General features: G+C 44.4%; 1 protein-coding gene across 2 annotated transcripts; it reads left to right on the top strand.

Annotated features, from left to right (window-relative positions):
• Positions 1-1,356: 1,356 nt before the first annotated feature.
• PRDM4 (PR/SET domain 4) lies at positions 1,357-19,506 on the top strand. 2 transcript variants are annotated; one of them, XM_027715046.2, is made up of 11 exons: positions 1,357-1,471; positions 3,013-3,146; positions 3,843-4,028; positions 6,050-6,844; positions 9,941-10,090; positions 11,304-11,422; positions 12,168-12,253; positions 13,550-13,677; positions 14,238-14,552; positions 17,016-17,184; positions 18,252-19,506. In XM_027715046.2, exons 1-11 carry the CDS (start codon positions 1,461-1,463, stop codon positions 18,559-18,561), a joined length of 2,403 nt encoding a protein of 800 aa, XP_027570847.1. In that variant the 5' UTR covers positions 1,357-1,460; the 3' UTR covers positions 18,562-19,506. The 2 variants fall into 2 exon arrangements, with proteins under 2 accessions (XP_027570847.1, XP_039236726.1); XM_039380792.1 differs by lacking the exon at positions 1,357-1,471 and adding an exon at positions 2,502-2,626 and having other exon boundaries at positions 18,252-18,561.
• The last annotated feature ends 405 nt before the right edge of the window (positions 19,507-19,911 follow it).

The following is a 19,911-nucleotide window of genomic DNA, read 5'->3' on the forward strand; positions in this document are numbered from 1 at the left end:
AAATGAAACACACATAAAGCCCCTATCAGAAGATTATCAGCCCCTAAAAACCTGAGGACTCGATGAGTTCATTCTTGACTTGATGAAATAATGTTTGTGGGCCAATTCAGCTACAGTCAGTCATGGTTAGGGTAAGGATTATCTGGCTTAGTGGATGAGATGTTGTGGGATATGTGGTAAACTAAATGAGGTCATTCTTTTTGTCATGAGTGACAGAGGCCTGGATTTACTTTGCCTAAATGTACTCCTTTAGATGTTACATATTTAGACTAAAGCAATTACACAGGTCCCAGTTAAAGGCCATAGCTATAGAAAGGCAGATACAAAGGAAATTCTCACACATCTCAGACAACAACTTCAGGATGGAATGAAGCACTCTGCAACAGACTGTTTTCTCTCCTTCAGCTACAGAGAGAGCTTGAAGAACTAGTGTATACAAGGTGTTTAACTTTCTGACAGGTATAGCCAAATGAGGAGAGCATGTTTCCACCCCTAGAAGAACTGATAGGTTTGTACTGAACTGGAATGACTCTCTCAGATCCTACATTTTAGGCCCTTTAGATCATGGAATGACTCTTATGGATCCTACATTTATGTTCTTCAGATCAAAAGAGAGAAGACAGAAAAATACTGAGAGTTTCCTCCTGTGCAGACAGACATCTTATCAAGGGATGTCTCATTTAATGAGGCATCATTTACGTGTCAGGCACAATCAAATTACCAAACCACATTACGGTGTTTCAGGAAACAGCTGTTCACCCCGGCACTTAAGGAACATGTAGATTGACTTGAGCTGCATATGTGATGATTATCCACGTGTCAGGCGAAAGCAAGCTACAAAACTACTCGCAGGCATCAAGAGATTCCTTTGCAATGTCGCCTCAACCGAAATGCTACATATGAGCCATAAATCAGTTCATAACTGAACGATAATGTGCAGAAGGTAGCTGGTGATGGTTCCAGACGACACGAGACACAACCCTCTAATGACAGCAGACATATACGGATGTAACGGGCAGGCAGTGAGACAGCTGGGAGAATTGTGTGGGAATATTGTGTGGAACCACTGTGTGGAAAACCAGAGCACGCATCGCTCCCTTCCGAAAGGCGCGGCACGGGGAACGCTGGGCACGGGCTCTCGGTCAGCCGGCGGAGCCGGGGCGGGCGGTGAGGGGCCGAGTCCCGGGGCGGTGGCGCCGCTTCCGCCGCCGAGCGCCACAGCCAGGAAGCGGCGCCGTCCCCTCCCGCCGCCATCACCGCCGCCCGCTCCCGCCTCCCCCGCCCGCCCGCGCCGGGCCCGCGCCGCCCGGGGCCCGCCCATGAGACGGCGGCGGCGGCGCTGGGGGTTGCGGCCGGGCCGTGCCTGGGGCCGGAACCGGGGCCGGGGGCAGGCGGCGGGCCGGGGCCGAGGGCCCTGATGCGGCTGCGGGCGCTCCGCCGCCGGAGAGGCGCCGGGCTCCATGCACCCCAGGTGAGCACCTCGGAGAGGCGGGCGGGACCCCGGCCGATGGGGCGGGCAGGGGAGGGTGTCCCTAAAGCGTTCAGCGCCTCCCGCAGGCCCCGAGGCTCGGTCCCGGGTCGAAGGTGGTGGTTCCCTCCCTTGGGCATCGCCATCCTCAGCAGCCGCTTGGGCCGAGGGATAAATGCCCTGCCCCGGCGTGCAGCCGGAGCCCTCGGCACCGTCCCTGGAGGCAGGTGGCAGGGTAGGGCAGTGCGTGTGCGGAGCTGGGTGGACGCGGTGTGAAAGTCGGCGACGCCGTTCGTGCGGCTCAGCCCTCCGGGTGTCAGGTGCTGTGCGGGGGGCTGGGGGCGGACTCGATGGTCCCTGTGGGCCCCTTCCGAGATCTTCCGCTGTTAACTCGCTAGAGTTCGGTGTATTTGGCTGTTTTCCTGGGTGAGCGGTATACCTTTCCTTACTGGAATGGCAGTCTAAGGTCCAGCTCTCCATCAGTACTGCAGCACCTGGGCCTGCTGCTCGCAAGGGCCATGTGACAGGCTGGACCAGCGGGGAGGGTGTTGGGTCTCCTTGCCTGAGTTGTGGCTGCTGTGGGGTAGCTGGTCTGTCCGGCCCTATGAGCTGCTGGTTAGAGCTGCTGTGTGGGCAGGAGGGCCAGGGTGGGCAGAGCATAGGCCAGGCAGAGCTTGTGAAGTTCCGACAAGCATGAGTTGACCGTGTCTCCTTGGTGTCCCCATCCCTATGGACTGGTTTGGGCTGCATGTGCAGCCTGAGACCCCAGAGGATAGATGTGCCTGGAGCTGACATGGTTTGGCGATTTCAGGTGTTGGGCAGCGCATTGGCTCCTGCAGCTCTACGACCACTGATGTGGTGTGTGCTCACCTGAGCCATGCAGGCACTCAGGAACCAGTATTTGCTTACTCTGAAATAACGTGTCACCCATGGTGCCAATTTGTAATGGAATAGGAGCATGTAGAACCAGACTGAGGCAGCCTATTAAAATTCTGTACTATGACTGTTTTGCAGTGGTAACTCTTGTCACTGTTGGCCTGGTTTGAACTGATGGTGAACTAGAGATTTTGTGTCCATTACCAGTGGGAAGTGATCTCTCCCCCGACTTTGGTTTTCAAACGTGAATGTGGTGTCCAGAAGTCATGAAATTTAAATCAGGTGCTGTTGTCTGAGTATTTGTAACATTCAGCTTGCAAATTGATCTGTGTTCACAATACTTTAATCACAGTGGCTTTGACTGCTAGGAGCGAGACTGTGTTTTCTGAATGGTGAGGAAAAAGCTATGGTCTGATTGTCTTTTTGAACTAGTTTTAAATCCTTATTATTGCTATGTAATCTGGTCAATACGTATTGATCGTGATGTGATGACGATGTGAGTGGCTGATGTGCTTTATGCTTAGCTTTCTAAGGCAAAGTTTTTATGCGCCAATGTCTGAGTTTTTTTGCTCAGCCCTTCCTCACCACAGTACAGTCAGTAATCAGGAATGCTCTTGCATCTGTTTCTTTGTCTTTTTCCCCCTCCCCTCTCTGTTCCCTGGCTCCAGAATGAATGAAATGAACCTGAGTCCTGTAGGGATGGACCAGCTGACCTCATCCTCTGTGAGCAATGCCCTGCCGGTCTCGGGGAGTCACTTGGGGTTGGCGGCGTCCCCCACTCACAATGCCATACCAGCACCAGGTAACGGGGAAAGGCCCCACAAAGGGTATTGCAGCTCATGCTCTGTGTTTTACTGTCACAGGAATGGTCATAACTGAGTAGCAAGGCTTGCTCTGATAGCAAGTCATATCTTTAGCAGGTGGTGAGGTGATGTAGAGTTGGGGAAGGGGAGACCATAAATCGTTGCTGATGTGGGCAAAGCAAAAGGCATGAGTCTTATCAGGCTTACACCTTAGTGGCAGCCTTGTTTTGTTCGGGGTGGGGGGGTGGGGGGTGGGGGTGGTGGGGGTGGTGGTGTCGGTGTCGTTGGTTTGCACTGTAGGGGAGTAGTAGCAGAATCCTTTGAAATACAAACTATAGCTGAAGATCTGCCTCCATCTGAGTCTAATCTCTCTCAGGTGAAAATAATGATTTTTCACCTGTGAAGCAAAATTGTTTTCCTAGCTCTTTTTTTTCAGGGGATTGCACAGACAGAAGTCCATTACAATTGTAAAGTAGAAGCGAGCCCTACAAAACGTATCCAGAAAAGATCTGGCTGTATTCAGGCATACCTCTCAGTGCTGTGATAACTGATCCTTTCTTTGAAGCTTGCCACCTTACTTTGACAGTACCATGCTGTATTTCCATAGGGAGAGAGCTCCTGAGGAGCTTCATTAGTTTGTGTGTTCCTAAACTTAAGTAGTTCTGTTGAGTTTAAATTGGCATTTTCTCTTGCAGGCTTGCCTGTTGCAATTCCAAACTTGGGCCCCTCCTTGAGTTCCTTGCCCTCTGCTCTATCTCTGATGCTCCCAATGGGTATTGGGGATCGAGGAGTGATGTGTGGTATACCAGAGAGAAACTACACCCTACCTCCGCCACCATACCCTCACCTGGAGAGCAGCTATTTCAGACACATTCTACCTGGTAAGTTGTCTGGTGGTGATGGAGGGGAAAAGAAAGAGAAACTGTTTTAAGAGCCACCTGTTTCTGTCCTGAAGCCGGCAAGACTGACTGTTTTGCAGAGCTGTTATTTCCATGCCTTTGTCTGGAGGCTGTTGTGTCATTTACACACCTTTATTTTCAGGTATCTTTTGCTGTACTTGTGAATGAAGAGAATTGCAGGGCATTTTCTATTTAAACCAAACCTTTGATTGCTACTCCTGCTTTGGTTTTTAAGATTAACAGAAAACAAAGCATGCCTGGGTTCTGTCTCCAGTGTCTTACAGTTTGAAAGCTGCTTCTATTTTTCTTCTCCTATAGGCTGAAGCAGTACTTAATATGTGCATAACAGTAGGTCACAACAGTTCAAAGCTCAAAAAGGGCAAACCATCAGCTGAGGAGTTTGGGCTCTTTCCCAATGGCACATTTTTTCTTCGTTGTTGTTCAAGGTTGATTTTCAAAGGCCTAACATACTGACTTGTATCTTGATTCCTCTCTCATGTGTGCTTTAGATATAAATGTAGAATTTAACATGTTAGTATGTGAAGACACAGAAATCGGAGCTTTAAATATAGTCCTTGTTTTGTTTTGTAGCTAAGATTGGCAGGGTGGAAGGGTAGTTAAACTTCTTCAGGGTGACCCAGTGGGTGTTGTTGGTTCAACCTAGGTTAGGGAAAAAAGCTATAGCAGCCCAGATCTCATCCAGCTTCCTGTTGACTAATGGCTGAATTTTCCAGCTGCTTAGGAGTAGCCTTTCCTACTGCGTAACCTGCCTGCCTGTTTAGTGAGCAAAGAGTACATGAAGAGAGTGCATTAGGACCAAAAGTATTTCCCATTCTTCTGAGCTGGAATAATCTTTCTAGTTCCTGTGATGTTTAGTCTGATGTTTCACAGGGCTCTTCCATGAGTCATCTTGCTGCTTTCAGGGCTCCTCTTTGTTCAAGCCACAAGGCAGCATTGCATGCAGAAATATTTGATCCAGCTGATTAAATTAAACTGTCCATTTCTTGGCTTAGTCATTTTTAATGGGGTTATGCTGCAGAAAGAATATCCGTGTTTGCATCCTTGTAATAACAGACATATTTGAATGGAACACACTTACAGATCAAATGGCTCATAGGGTTGAAGGCCAAAAAGAAACATGCTGACTCAGATCTTCCAGAATCTGGAAAATCTGCCCCTCTCTCTGCTGAAAATACTGTTTACTTGAATGTGCAGATGTATTTCTTCCAAAGATTTTGTTTTTGTTTTAGTGTGTAAATACAGGTGTTTCTTCATATCGTAAGTTTGAAGGTTGTTTGATTTTTTTGAGAGACTTTCCAGAACTACCAGAAAAGATGTTAGGGTTTCTGATTTAAATTTAACCAAGCTATTGTTTTAGGAGAAACAACGTATTTTTCATGTAAGGAAAGAGAGCAGATGAGTCATGATATCTGTGAGAGACCTTATCTGTGTCCTTCAGAACTGCAATTGATGATCTCTGAGGTGGACAGTTGTGCCACTTAGTCTTAGAGGAAGGAAGTAGTCATTGTTAAAACTTAAATACCTAAGCAAAAATGATGTATCCTGGAGAATTGTTTTTTCTTCTAGTGAAGATGAACCAGGGTTATCAAATTATAGATTCCTCTAGCAGTCCTTCATCCTTTGTGAGCTAGTTCTTGAGAATGAAAAATTAAGCCTAAAATGTGAAGAACCTCTTTCTGATTGAGTCTTTGTGCTGAGGAGCTAAGGTTACATTCTGCCAAAAACTTGGCTGTTCAGAGTTTGAGAAATAACTAGAGACTTGCTCTGTTGAATTTGTTGTCAAATGATATTTTGACAAGAGTGTTGGGTTCATGTATGTTTGTGAGGCATGTTTTAGATGTAATGGATTTTAATTGGAGATAATGTAGAGAACGCCTTCAGGGATCTGGGTCTCAAGGTGCTCTGCTGGGATTGATTTTTGTTCGAGATTTGAAAACTGATGTAACCTCACTGTCTTCTTTTTCTCCCTCTCTTCCTATCAGGTATCTTATCTTACTTGGCGGACAGACCACCACCTCAGTACATCCATCCCAACACTATAAATGTTGACAGCAATCCAGCATTGTCAGTCTCCAACAATCCATCGGCTCTGGATCCCTACCAGCCCAGTGGAACCGTGGGGCTGGAACCAGGGATTGTCTCCATGGACTCCCGCACAGTGAACACACATGGTCCTCAAAATCTGCATCCTAGTGACAGCCATGAGGTAGCACTGGATACTACAATCACCATGGAGAGCGTTTCGAGGGTAACCAGCCCTATCTCCACAGATGGGATGACAGAGGAGCTCACGATGGATGATGTAGCCGGGGATCATTCACAGATCCCAAATGGCTCCCGGAGCCATGAACCTTTATCCGTAGACACAGTGGGGAGTAACTTGACATCGGACGCTGTGGGACACGGCGGTGTCATTCCCATTCACGGTAGCACTTTGGAACTCCCTGTCGTCATGGAGCCCGACCACATTGGCGGGCGAGTGACAGGGATATCGGACAGCACACTAAATGACTCCATTCATACTGTGGCCATGAGCACCAACTCCGTGAGTGTGGCGCTCTCTACCTCACACAACCTCGCTTCCCTGGACTCAGTAGCCTTGCATGAAGTGGGCCTCAGCCTTGAGCCAGTGGCGGTGTCTTCCATCAATCAGGAAGTAGCCATGGGGCCAAGTCATGTGGATGTGTCTGCAGACAATCTTGCCTTTGTACCACCCTCTCTGCAAATGGAAGACTCCAATTCGAACAAGGAGAATATGGCAACCTTGTTTACCATATGTGAGTGGACATTTCCTGCTTTCTTGGGGTAGGGTTTGTCATGCAGCTATTGTCGAGTGGGATGACAGGACTCTTGTTGCTAGTCTTACAGATTAATGGTAAAAGAAATGCTGTTTAACAAGTCCACAAAAGTTGGAACATTTGCAGTGCCAGATTAACTGTGCTGAAATGACAATATTTGGAAGTAGACATAGTAGGATGTTTTAGCATAATTCTCTTTGTATCCATCTCCCATGTTGCCTTGAGGTTGAAAGCTGAGTCTTTATGAACCTCTTGCCTTCTGTGGATATGCAAATATTATCGTTTGAAATGAGAGATTTTTGTTTTTAAAGTCACATCACAAGTGCATGAAAAATACACAACAAATACCACCACAAACCGTACATTCAGTCAAGTGGGTATAATTGTTGAGTATGACATTGTGTGATTTTGCAAAATTTTTATTAAAACATGAGCAATCATCATGAAAATGTTATTCTCAACAGGACCTGCTGGAAAAAAAGAGCAGAGAGAGAAGGAACATTTTAATATTTCTAATTATTCTCATCAAAGCACTTTAGTCCAGAGGTTAGTTGATCTCATAGGGAGAGAGGAGCACTGAGTACTGCACTCTCAATCCTGTTATCATTCAAGGAGTGGTGTTTGAGAACTGTGAAGTTCTCATTTGCTGGGACAGAGATTTGAACTTTCACCTGCAGCATGTCTGGATTCTCGCCTCTAAAGCATAAGGTCAGCTTTTATAATCATTTTTATTAGCTGTGGTAGCATTGCTGAGGGCTGCTCTTTATGCAGCCTGGCCCTACAACTGCCAGGACCTTATGGCTAGCTTTGCCTGCAGAGCATACTTTAAGAAATTGGAAGACGGAGCGCCTTGGTTAAAATTGGGAGAGGTGCAGTTTGGTGCAAAGTGTCTAGTCAGACAATTGAATTAAACTTTTTGTTCTGTGGGATAAAATATAACTTAAAATCAGGTGGGCATAGAACTGTGATGAATTTACCACTCCTAAAGGAAGAGTTTTGCAGTTAATGCACTCAGAAGTTCCTACAGGCATCTGTTGCGTGTTGAGCAAATAATGATCAAAATACTGTGGAATCCAACATGCTTGTGGTGAAATCACTTCTCTTATTCAAAGTGGGATTGGAAGTGCCAGTTTATTGTTGCTATACTTAACACAGTCCTAAGCTGTTTCCCAGATGATGCTCCCCTTTGGTAGGATAATAAAATGGCTGTTGCATGCCTAGTGCTTTCATGTGATTTGCAAAACAGATTCTTGACTTGGGAAGGTTTAAATTTTAACTTTGTATTGTTGTTTCTAAACTTCTCGTGAATAAAACATGAATTTGTGTCCAGACAGGTGACAGCAAGGACAAGGAGTTGGTTTAGAGCCCCTTGGTGGTTTTTCCTCACTGAGAAGACAGGAGTCAGGGCCTTTTTCAGAAAACTTTTTACACTGTTCTTAAGCAGGAAATAAGAAGTGTGCCTTTGCTACAGTCTTGAATGTTTGTGAAACTTCTAAGTAGCCCCTTTTGTGGTCATCTTTGTTGACAGTTCTGGGTATCCAAATCAGTGAAGTAATGACTGGGTATTTTTGTTTGGTTGTTTTTTTGGGCATTATTTGGAAAGGACAGGCATGGAAAGTGTATTTGACTTTCTGTAGAATGTGAGATTTTTTTTTTTCAACTTCTTAAAAATATATGAATCCCTGAACCTTTCCAAGTGGAAGTGTCTCATGCCTAGAACTTTTCTTCCCTGCCTCTCCTTGGAGCTGTAGTTGGTGTGTGCTAGGCAATGCTTAAAAGCAGCTGTTCCAGATAGTGGTTCTCATACTCAGATCTGGCTGTTGTCATTGCTTTACTCCTGCATATCACCTGTGCACATGAAGCAATGCTTATATAGACTCTACCTAATCATTTTTTGAATACCTTGCTGTCTGTAACTGTGTAGTTGCTCAAACTGTACTTTTTGGGGGTCCGATTCTGGTACTCTGATGTATGAAGGGAATGTCTGAAAATTATCTTTAAACATGTAAGAATGGAGCTGCTGTTTAGGCCTGCCGAAGACTAGTTCTGCGATAGGTCTTTTATACTGGAGTTGGGTCATCAACAGGCCAAAGAAGGTCTTTGTGGAGATCCTGATTAGTTAGCTGAGCATCTTTCTTCTTCAGAATAGTGATTCATCAGGAGAGTGGTTGCTGAGTAGGTGTTGGTTGCTCCATCTGTAGAGAATTAAAATTACATAGTTTTTCTAGATGAAATAATAATGCTGTAGAGAGCATTTTATGATGTACCTTTTCTCAGAGTTATTAGACTGAAGACTTTCAGTGGTTTCTTTTTCAGCAGTACTTCTGCTGAATGATAGATTGGGAAAGCGATGGTACTGATTCTTCTTGGGCTTTTGTTTTTGTTCCATTCAGTGACATACTCATACTGTATGAGTTTATTGCAGTGAGTCCTTCAAAAGTAACAGTAAAGTGAGGTTTTTGCTGCTGTAAAGATTTACACAGTCTGAATTCAAATGAAGGTAAAGGGATATCTGAGTTCAAATTAGAAACATTTTAGAAAGAAGACCTTTCTGTCCCCTTGCATGGATATCCTTGAGGTTCTACGTGCAAGAAGTGTTTCCGGTAAATTCCAAAAATGTATCCAGTTAGAAAGTGTTTGGTTTGGTATGTCTTAGATTTTTCTGCCAATAAAGTTCATTGCACTCGTGATCAGAGTAAAAATGGCTCTCACATCATCAGCGTTGCTGCCAGCTCTGGGGAGACTACTATCCATTTTGCAGTAAGGTTGATGAAGAGTGGACTCTGTCCCATTGCTAGATTCCCCTGCAGGGATACTCTGGAGTCTAGGAAGGTAGGTAGAGATTCTCACATTTGATCTGAATTGGACAGGAACAGTGACATCTATGTCAGTGCCCATCTGACTGTAATAATATGGTCTGTATTCTTCTGAGTAAAACATATTTAGTGGACAAGTTGAACCTGATAGAACCAGACTTTGTCAGGAACTGAGCCGAAGCATATTGGTAGAGAGCTGATTGCACCATGGGAGCTGTTGCATCTTTTTAATCCCTGTTGTCCTTCTCCCTCTCCGCAGGGTGCACACTGTGTGACAAGGCGTATCCGTCGGACTGCCCAGACCACGGGCCCGTCACCTTTGTCCCTGACACCCCGATAGAGAGCCGAGCCCGGCTTTCCCTCCCTAAGCAGCTCGTCCTCCGGCAGTCTATCATGGGAGCTGAGGCGGGTAAGAATCATGTTACTGTGTGTTTCTCTGCAGCAGTTTAAAATACACTCACTGCCTGAAATCCAAAACCATGGGGATATTAATGTGGGAAAGAAACACTGGAGAAGAGAGGTGCTTCCCTCATCCGTAATCACCCTGACTTACATTATCCAAGAGCTTCTTGTGCTCTGGTTACTGCGTAGACTTCAACTATACTGTAGGGCTGTTGCCGTAGTGTGGCACATCGTAAGGTCAAGCACAAGCAAGATACGGTGTTTATTTTTATCGTGTTGGACAACTCAGGCACAGCTTTGATAAGAAAACATTGCAGCAGTTGCAGTTTGGGAGAAGGCAACAATTAGAAATAATAGAGGAGATTTCTGTCTGCTCGTTCATCAGCTTGGTTTGCTACCTGTGGGTCTTCTGGACTTCTGCACTCTCATTGGAGTATTGATCATAAGTGCCTCTATTTTTTTCCCTCCCTTCATTTACATTTGGCATGTAGGCTGTGACCTTGTCACTGGATGTGGACCTTGTTACTGTATTTCACGCCATTGTCACCTGGAAATCGAAGAGTACAATGCAATACCCTAAGGATCTGAAGGCTAGAGAAGAATGTGATTATTGGCTTGCTTAGTGATGCTGCTTGTTGAGAGTAGATTACATCTGTTCTTTTCAAGCTGCACTAGTTTCCAGTTTATTCCTAAAAGCTACTCAGTGTATTCATGTAGACCTATATATATAAATGTTTAATAATAAATAATATACATGCAGGAATCCCTCTGCCCATGACAGAAATACAGCTGCCTCTGGGGAGAAATGCAGAAGCTGCTTAACAATGCCCAGCAACAATTCTGGAAATTCCTGGGGATTAGGTAGGCAAAATGTAGTTAATGAAACTAGTATTTTCTGCTTCTGCAGAAAGTGCCATGAAAACTTTAATTGGTAGAAGTGGCTAGGATGTTAGTTTTATAGCTTACTGAAAAGTAAATTACTTGCTTCTGACAAAATAAATATTTATAATTAGAACAAAGCGGCTCCCAATGGTGTCATGTGGTGGTGGTGGTTCTTGTCTCCGCCTTAGGTGTGTTTCACATGTGAAGTAGAAGCTTTGATGATCTTATGCCTAGATATTATCCCTGGAGCATTATCTCATAAACCTTCCACTTCCTTATTATGCATGATTAGTTGTTTAAACCATTGAGTTCTTCAGATTTGGGTCTTCTCCTGATAGGTGTGTGGACACGAGAAACCATTCCTGTGCGGACTTGTTTTGGACCTTTGATTGGACAGCAGAGCCATTCTCTGGAGGTGGCCGACTGGACAGACAAAGCAGCCAGTCACATCTGGAAGGTCAGTGGGTGTTCTGGCTCGTAGATCTGCCAACATGCCTTTATCTGGTGAAACTTGCCACATGACACAGCAACTTCAACGTTATCATCCTTGCCAAAAGTCAAAAGTAAAGCAATTTGATTGTTTAATGCTTAATATCGGCATAACAGAGCTGTATACCATGTAATATGCTGGTAATCAATTTTGAAGTACAAAAATCTTCTTTAATGCCTTTTTTTTATAGGGCTATATGTGGTTTCCACTGTTTGTGTGGAGTTGCAGCAGAGATTATATATGATTCACTAGGCAGCACTTGTTTGTTTCGTATCACTGTTTATTGAAAGTTCCCCTAGGTGATGAATGATTTGTTTTAGGAAAGATGCTTTAAAGCTTTCTTTTCCCCATCGTTTCATGTTCAGAAAATAAACTTGATTTATATAAATAAAACATGTACTGTTTGCCCAGATATTATTATTCACAAAACTTGGTTTGTAAGAAAAGCAGTCAAATGCATTTCTGGTGGGAGCTAAAGGTGATGTGTGGGAAAGATGCTGATAAACAGGTTTTCTAGCCTCCCGGGTAGCAGAGAAGTCAAGATTGCCGTGTGAAGAGGAAAATAAGGAGTAAAAACAGGGCTGTGGTCTTGGCAATGGCAATGGAGACTTCTCAGCTTGTTCTAGGTAAACACGTCCTCTCTTAAAGAAGCTGGCTTTGACTGCATTTATTGCTGTACTTTATCCTAAGATTGCATTTGTTTTCCTGATAGATCTATCACAGTGGTGTCCTGGAGTTCTGCCTCATTACAACTGATGAAAATGAATGTAACTGGATGATGTTTGTACGCAAAGCCAGGTGAGAACCACCTGTACTGTGCTAAGTAGCTTTGAGTCTTGAGCTGCAGGCTCATGAAGGCTGTACAGAAAAGAGAAAGATAATGATCACAGAATATTCTGAGTGGGAAGGAACCCACAAGAATCATCGAGTCCAGCCCTTAAGTGAATGGTCCATAGGGGGATCAAACCCAGACCTTGGCAATATTAGCACCACGCTCTAACCACCTGAGCTGATCTTGGGGTGTACTGGAGAGTGTGTCCACTGCTGCACTGCCTGCCCAGAGGGGGGTGAGCTTGGGGCCAAGGGACCTTCAAGAGTTACCTGGGCATCTTGAACTGGTGGGGAGAATGAAACAGAAGACACAGTGGAGAATGTTACAGGAGAACTGGTACACAAGCTGTCTTAAAATAGCCCCAGACTTGCCCCCATACTTTGTTTCCCTTGTTCTAAAGCTTTAAACCAGGTTCTTTTTATGGTAACTTATTGTGTATTAGGTTGTTACTGCTTTCCCTCCCTATTCCTTTTGGATATGTCTGTGAAGGTGATGTTGATTGTCTTTTTGATTTTAATACTTTATTAGCAAAGTGTGCCTGAGTTCTTTTGGCCAAGTTCCAAGCTCTTACAGCTTGCAAAAGCTGTCCTTTTCAGTCTTTCCAGAGCCTGCAGTGAAAACTGTCTGGACTGGCTTAAGTATTGCTCCATCCATAGTCCACTGAGAAGGCTTTGCTCTGTGACACAAAGTAGGTTTCTCCTAGAGTTCACTTCATTGCTCCCATATGCAAGAGTCAAGAAATGTAATGCTTGATCTCCCACTGCAGTGGGGCAGTTTGCTGGTTTCAAACACTGGGAACAAACATATGCAAGATACTGCTTCAAAAGATCAATGACCACATCTTGGAAATGGAAATCAAGAGGATTTTTTTTAAGATAATTTTGCTTTAAGGCATTACTGATGTTTTCTCCCTCATGCATTCTCTTTTTCTTGAGGGAGTTAATATGAAAAATACATAGATTTCTGTAGTTTCTTAGGAGATCATAAACTCTCTTCTCTCAGCCCACTCCAATGTGTATTAATAATATTCTCAGCAGTAGTGTGAAAAATGCATCATTTGGTGGAGCAGATTGGCTCTCAAGGTCCAGTTTTCCTTTCCCTTAATAAAGAAGGACAGAAGTGACAGACATGAAAGTTTTTATAATGTGCTGAGAAGCACTGAGGTTCTCTCACTACCTATTTATAGGAATCTCCATCTTTTCTCTCTCAAAAAGTCAATACTTCTGGAGGGCTTTTATTCATACCTCTTGTTATTGCTATAGGAACCGGGAAGAGCAGAATCTGGTAGCTTATCCTCACGATGGAAAAATTTACTTCTGCACCTCTCGGGACATCCCACCTGAACATGAGCTTCTCTTTTATTACAGTCGGGACTATGCACGACAGCTTGGTAAGTAAGCACTCGTTTTTGTTGGCTTTGCAGGGAGTACCCACCTTGAATTCCCTTTTAGTGCCATCCCTGGGTGCTGTGACTTGGGAGTGCATTATGTTCCTTCTCAATTCCTATTTGTGCATGTCATAGTTTCCTTTTACATTTCATGACTACAGAGTACCATCTTTTAAAAGAAACATTCCCCTATCTAATTCCACTGATCAGGAGTAAAAGATCACAGTTTTGAAGAAAGAGCGTTGTTTTTCTTCTGTTCATCCACTAAGGGATGCTAAGGGAGTTTTGCTAGCTGAAGATGTTCCTATCCTCCCTCACCTGTGGTTGTGATAATTTTGATTTGGTGGAGCTGTGCTCAAAACTGTTTCAAAGTTTGGCCCCTCAAAACATTTGAAATGACCTACCTAAAAGTGTTGAAAAGCAAGCACTGTAGCTGAAAGGAACAAAGGTGAAAAAACCTCTGCAGCTGGCTTTGCTACCACAGACAAAGTGTTTACATGGATCTTGCTCATGCTGTTAGGCCTTACCGTGCCTCATTAAAAGTGATGCTTTTGTGCTCACAGGTGTCCCTGAACATCCAGACGTGCACATCTGCCACTGTGGAAAGGAATGCGCTTCCTATGTGGACTTCAAGGCCCATTTGAGCAGCCATATTCACAACCACCTCCCCAGTCAGGGGCACAGCAGCAACCATGGGCCAGGCCATGGAAAGGAAAGGAAGTGGAAGTGCTCCATGTGCCCCCAGGCTTTCATCTCCCCTTCCAAGCTCCATGTCCACTTCATGGGGCACATGGGCATGAAGCCGCACAAGTGCGATTTCTGTAGCAAAGCTTTCAGTGATCCCAGCAACTTACGGACACACCTCAAGATACACACAGGTGAGGGTTGGGGGCTTTGTAGAGATGCCTCTGCTAGGAAATCATTGGGGCAGGGTCTGTTTTCTCTGATTCCATGGCCAGTTGGCAGAACAGAGCTTGCGTCCGTAAATATAAGCTCTTAGAAACACAGAATCATAGAATATTTTGGATTGAAAGGGACCTTTAAAAATAATACTCCAAAACCCCCCACCATGGACAGGGACATCTGCTAGATCAGTCACTCCGAGCCCCATCCAGCCTACCCTCGAACAGTTCCAATGGTGGGGCATCTGCAACTTCTCTGGGCAACCTGTTCCAGTGCCTCACCATCCCCATTGTAAAAAAAAAAAAGTCTTCTTTATGTCCGATTTAAATCTGTTTTCTTTCAGTTTAAAAGCATTGCTCCTTGCCCTTGTTACTACAGGCCTTGGTAAAAAGTCTCTCTTTCTTGAAATCCCCCTTTAAGTATTGAAAGGCTGCAATAAGGTCTCCCTGGAACCTTCTATTCTGCAGGCTAAACAGCCCTAACTCTCAGCCTGTTTTCACAGAAGAGGTGCTTCAGCCCTCTGACTATCTTCATGGCCCTCCTTCAGACCTGCCCTAACATCCCCATGTCTTTCTTGTACTGGGGACCTTAGAACTGGATGCAGTACTCCAGGTGGAGTCTCAAAAGAGCAGATAAGAGGAGGAGAATCGCCTCCCTCAACCTGCCTTTCTAAGAATGGATTCTTAGATTCATGTCTGTCTACAGGAATGATCTCCAGTCCATGTTGACCCCACTTAATGCCTGAGCAGTGCCTGAGAGAGCGCCGGTTGGGTGGGATAGGAGTGAGCTGGATTCAGTGGTGTGGGTGCTTATAGAACAGTATGTAGACCTGTGATTTGGTTGATTGTGCCACGTCTAAAAACATTTGATGATTGCATCTAATTGGCCTTCATCTGGGAGACAGAAAACCTTTGTTCCCACACAGCAGGTCCAGCGCTGGTAGCTGCGATAAAACAAGGGTTCCCTTCTGCTCGCAAGAAGGACACCGGGTTTGAGAGCTATTAATGTGGCCAGTTGTCCACTTAAATACAGGCCTGAGATCTTTCCTACTTGAATTGTTTTTTGTCTTAAGGAAATGGCACAAAACTGAAATTGGCAACTGTAGCATCAGACTGTTATGGATTAGGCTCAGCTGTGTCACTCATCAAAAGTAAAGTCTGAACATGCTGTTGACTTCTGTGGGCATTGGGGTATCACTAGAGACTTTGGGGATAAAGGGGGAATTGCCAGCAGATCAGGGAATGAGCACTAACAGAGGAAAACAAAATAGAGATTTTTCAGCTGTGTAAGAAGAGAGGAAATATGAAAAGGCATGGATTTAACACTGAGGGAGGACAGGGGAGAGGGTGAAGGTCAGGTTACAGGCCAGCAATTGACAGTTGGATATTTTTGCCTATTGGGAATCAAAGAATGGAAGTCACTGAACTGGAAAAGGAATAAAACTGGGGGTTTGGTGCCTCAAGTCAAGCATAGAAAGCTGTAGGCTTAGTAGTCAGGAGTTTTAATAAACTGATCAACTACAAATGTGATATACACAACCTCAGAACACTCAGTGGGGTGGGATTCAAATGGTATTCAAACTTAGTGTGAATTCAGTAGTGTGCAGGGCTTTTGAACTATTTCTGGCAAAGAATAGTGGAAGAACTACAGATAAGTGCAAAAATGGGATAAAACATAGGAGTTATCAAAGGGCCAGTGAGCTTTGTACCTGTGTGTTTGTTAGATAAGAGAACTTGTTTTTGTAGACAAAGGCAATGCAGTGCTTCAAATGTGGCTGGGCTCTGGTAAGGCATCAGATACGGTTCCTGTGGGAAATGGGATGTGGAGATGGGGATGTACTAATGTACAGTAACTAGATGGTTACCATGGTTACTATTACAAAAGAAGCTAACATTGTTTTTACTGAAGAATTCATCTTGGATAAGACTAGTCCTGTTAAGTGTTTGCCTGAATTTCTTCACTCAAAAATTTACAGACCTGCTGGGGCTGTTCTGATGTACAGAACAGGGAGGCACAGTTGGTGTGGAAGAAGCAGAAAGCTGATCGCACAGGAAAGACTGACTGACCATGAGCAGTGGAGGAAGAGGAATCAATGGTGTTTAGAAGGACAAAGTGCAGAAACGTGCATCACACAAGGGGCTCGGTGGTTTGAAACAGTATCATGAAGTTTTTTTGGCTTGGAGGCATGGGCGATTGAAAAGCTTTGGGAATGTTGAAGTCAAATGCCTGTTTTTCCCATAGCTAAATCTAGACTGTAGAACTAAGTAGGCCTTTATGCTGAGTCTGAAGGAACTGCAGGAGGAAACAGGTCCTCTTCACAAAGAAAGTGCCTTTCTTCGGGGTAACATTTTATTTTTCAGCAGTGGTTAGGCTTGTTTGCTTCCTGTATTTCTTGGGACACTGACTGTCAACTTGTGGGTGTATGTGTGTAATCCCAGGTCAGAAGAACTACCGCTGTACCCTCTGTGACAAGTCGTTCACCCAGAAGGCCCACCTGGAATCGCACATGGTCATCCACACCGGGGAGAAGAACCTCAAGTGCGATTACTGCGAGAAGCTGTTCATGCGGAGGCAGGACCTCAAGCAGCACGTACTCACTCACACGCAGTAAGTGATCTCACAGGGTGAGTGCAGTAAATGAAGCTGAACAGCCCAAGAGAGAAGCTCCAGTTTGCAAATAGTTTGGCCTAGGGAGTACAGATCAGTTCACTCTCTAAAATGACAGAGAAGTCAGTCTGGACAAAGTCCTTGTTGTACTGGCTGCAGTTGTCCAGTTCTAATGTTTGCAATGTTTTAATGACACAGTAAATTCCAAGCATGCTACTTGTCTTGTGAAATGGCTGTCTGAAGTGTTCATCATTTTGAACAGAGAGGGGGTTGTTTGACTTACACTTCATTCTCTGCTGAGAACTGCTTACACATCCCAACATGACCACAGAAAGACCATAAACTCCTCACTGCTATTCTCGTCAAGTAGCTTGTTAGTGAACTCTGCCTCTATGCACTAGGGATGGGGTGCTGCAATTCCCAGCCCTTTCTTCCCTGCAGGTCTCACTCAAGCACTTGGTCTCCTGCTCCTCCTGTAGGCAGATCCCTACCCACAGCCCTGTGCCAGGCCAGGTCTTTTGCTCTGAGAATCTCTCCATCCTGTATATTTACTCCCAATCAGAAAAAAAAAAAAAAAAAGAAAAGCCTAGTCTCAAAAACTTACTTCCCCAAAGCTAGTTCCTTTGCTTATTTCATTTTTAGCATCTGGTTCTTGTACTCACTTGGAATCCATTGCTGCTTCTGTCATGCTGCCTAGGAGACAGTGTATTGTAGTGAGCATGAGTGAGAGAGGCAGACAGACTTGCCTGGTTGCTTGTTCCTACAGCCTGAGCCAGGAGCACTACTGCTGGGAGGTATTTTGCACTGTCATCTGCAGAATTTGTTGCAGTCTAGTAAGGTCCTCAAGCTTAGCATTTATGGCTGAGGATTGTTAACACTCAGCAACTTTGTTGTCTTATTTCTTCCCTGTTCCCCCTGCTCCCCATTTACGAAGGGTGGGAAGGAGCGAGACTGACCTTTCCATCAGGGCAACATCTTTGCTCTTGCCAAAACATGTGCCTTAACCAGTATTTTAATATTATATCAGCTGCCTTGCAGGAGCAAACTCACTTTTTTATGTCTTGCAGAGAACGGCAGATCAAGTGCCCCAAGTGTGACAAGCTGTTTCTGAGGACAAATCACCTGAAGAAGCATCTCAATTCACATGAAGGAAAGAGGGACTATGTCTGTGAAAAATGTTCCAAGGCTTATTTAACCAAATATCACCTCACTCGCCACCTAAAAATATGTAAAGGCCCCACATCCAGCTTGTCAGCCCCAGACGAAGAAGAGGAGGAGGATTCAGAGGAAGAATTAATAGACTCTATGAGGACTGAAGACTGTAGGATGAACAATGGAGTCTATTCAACAGGTGATGCCCTCTCTGGACACAAATGAAGAAGAGAGGGACATTTTCTTGGATAAGTAGGGAAGGAAAAAACCCTCTTCCTTGTTTCCCCAGTCAACAATGTATGTCAGGTGAGGAGTTTTCCTTCTGTTTTGGTCTCCACACTACCACCACTTAATATACTCTGTAGCCAAAACACTGACTGAGACTGGATCATGCCTGCACAAGTGAAGAGTTGCTAAGAAGGAAATGTGAGGCAAGGAGATTTTTTCACACACGCTGTGCATACTTCTTTTCCAAATCACTCAGATTAATCCATCCAGTGTTGGGACACGTCACACCTTGCATAGCCCTTTAAGCAAAAAGCCACAAACCAGAAATGTAGTTGAGTGATTGCAGTGAACTGTAAGCCAACTGTCCTTAACTGCCCAAGCCATGACATGAAGAGAAACAAACAAAAAATGTATTTTGTTTTTTTAAAACTTCTTAACTGGAGTATGTGATTTGGCACAAAGCAAAGGCTTAACAATGCTCAGGTTTCCTTCTTAAAACAAAACACTTCGGTTTAAAAATAAAAAGAAAGGCCAGTGAAATCAGCCCTTGCAAACAATGCCATTACCCCACTACAGAGAATCAAAGATTGGCTTTTGGATAACAGTTATTGCCTCCTCTCCCTCGAGTTCACTAGAAAGTGTAAGCAGGTGAAGAGATAAAGACTGTATAGACTCAGTAAGGACGAGGCTTACAGATGATCAGGCAGTGTTTACAGTATATATTACTCCTTGTGCTGTAAACCTTTTACCACCTAGAATGATGGGAGGGTTTGCTGCTAATATTATTTATGGAATGAAGATTATTACATTTGGTTGTTTTCTTTTGAAATAATTAAAAATGTGGCTCTTCTCAAATGTTCTTTTTTTAATATTTACATATTCTGAAAAAAAAGTTCCTATTTCTATAAATATGCTAAGAGAAATAACAACACTTTTTAATCATCTGCCTCTCACAAGCTTTCCTGGGACATGAAGGGGTAGGAGCACCTCCATGAATAGGTGCAGCTGAAGAACTGGTCTTTAAACTCTGTAGATTTCCTGCGTCACTCCTCTGGCTGTGCTGCAAAAGAAGAGTCAGCTGAGCTCTGTGCTCTTGACAAGGTAATTGGAGGTTTCCTTGTGAAAGAGGCTCTGCTTCTTGCCCTAAATGGCCCAAGCTCAGCTGTACCTTTCTCTGTCCCCTGTATTTCCTTGAGAGCTCCCAGGGTTCTTCAAACCTGAAAATGCTTGCCCTCAGATCAGTATGTGACTAAAAAGCTCCAGAGAGACAAGTTGTGGGATTTTGTTACGTCAAGGGAAAGATGTGTTGCTTTCAGTAATGCAATTTCTTCCTGAAACACAAAGCAA

The sequence above is a fragment of the Pipra filicauda genome, unplaced genomic scaffold, assembly GCF_003945595.2.
Source record: "Pipra filicauda isolate LSUMZ 115617 unplaced genomic scaffold, ASM394559v2 scaffold201_size1378038_pilon, whole genome shotgun sequence".
Classification (NCBI taxonomy): domain Eukaryota; kingdom Metazoa; phylum Chordata; class Aves; order Passeriformes; family Pipridae; genus Pipra; species Pipra filicauda.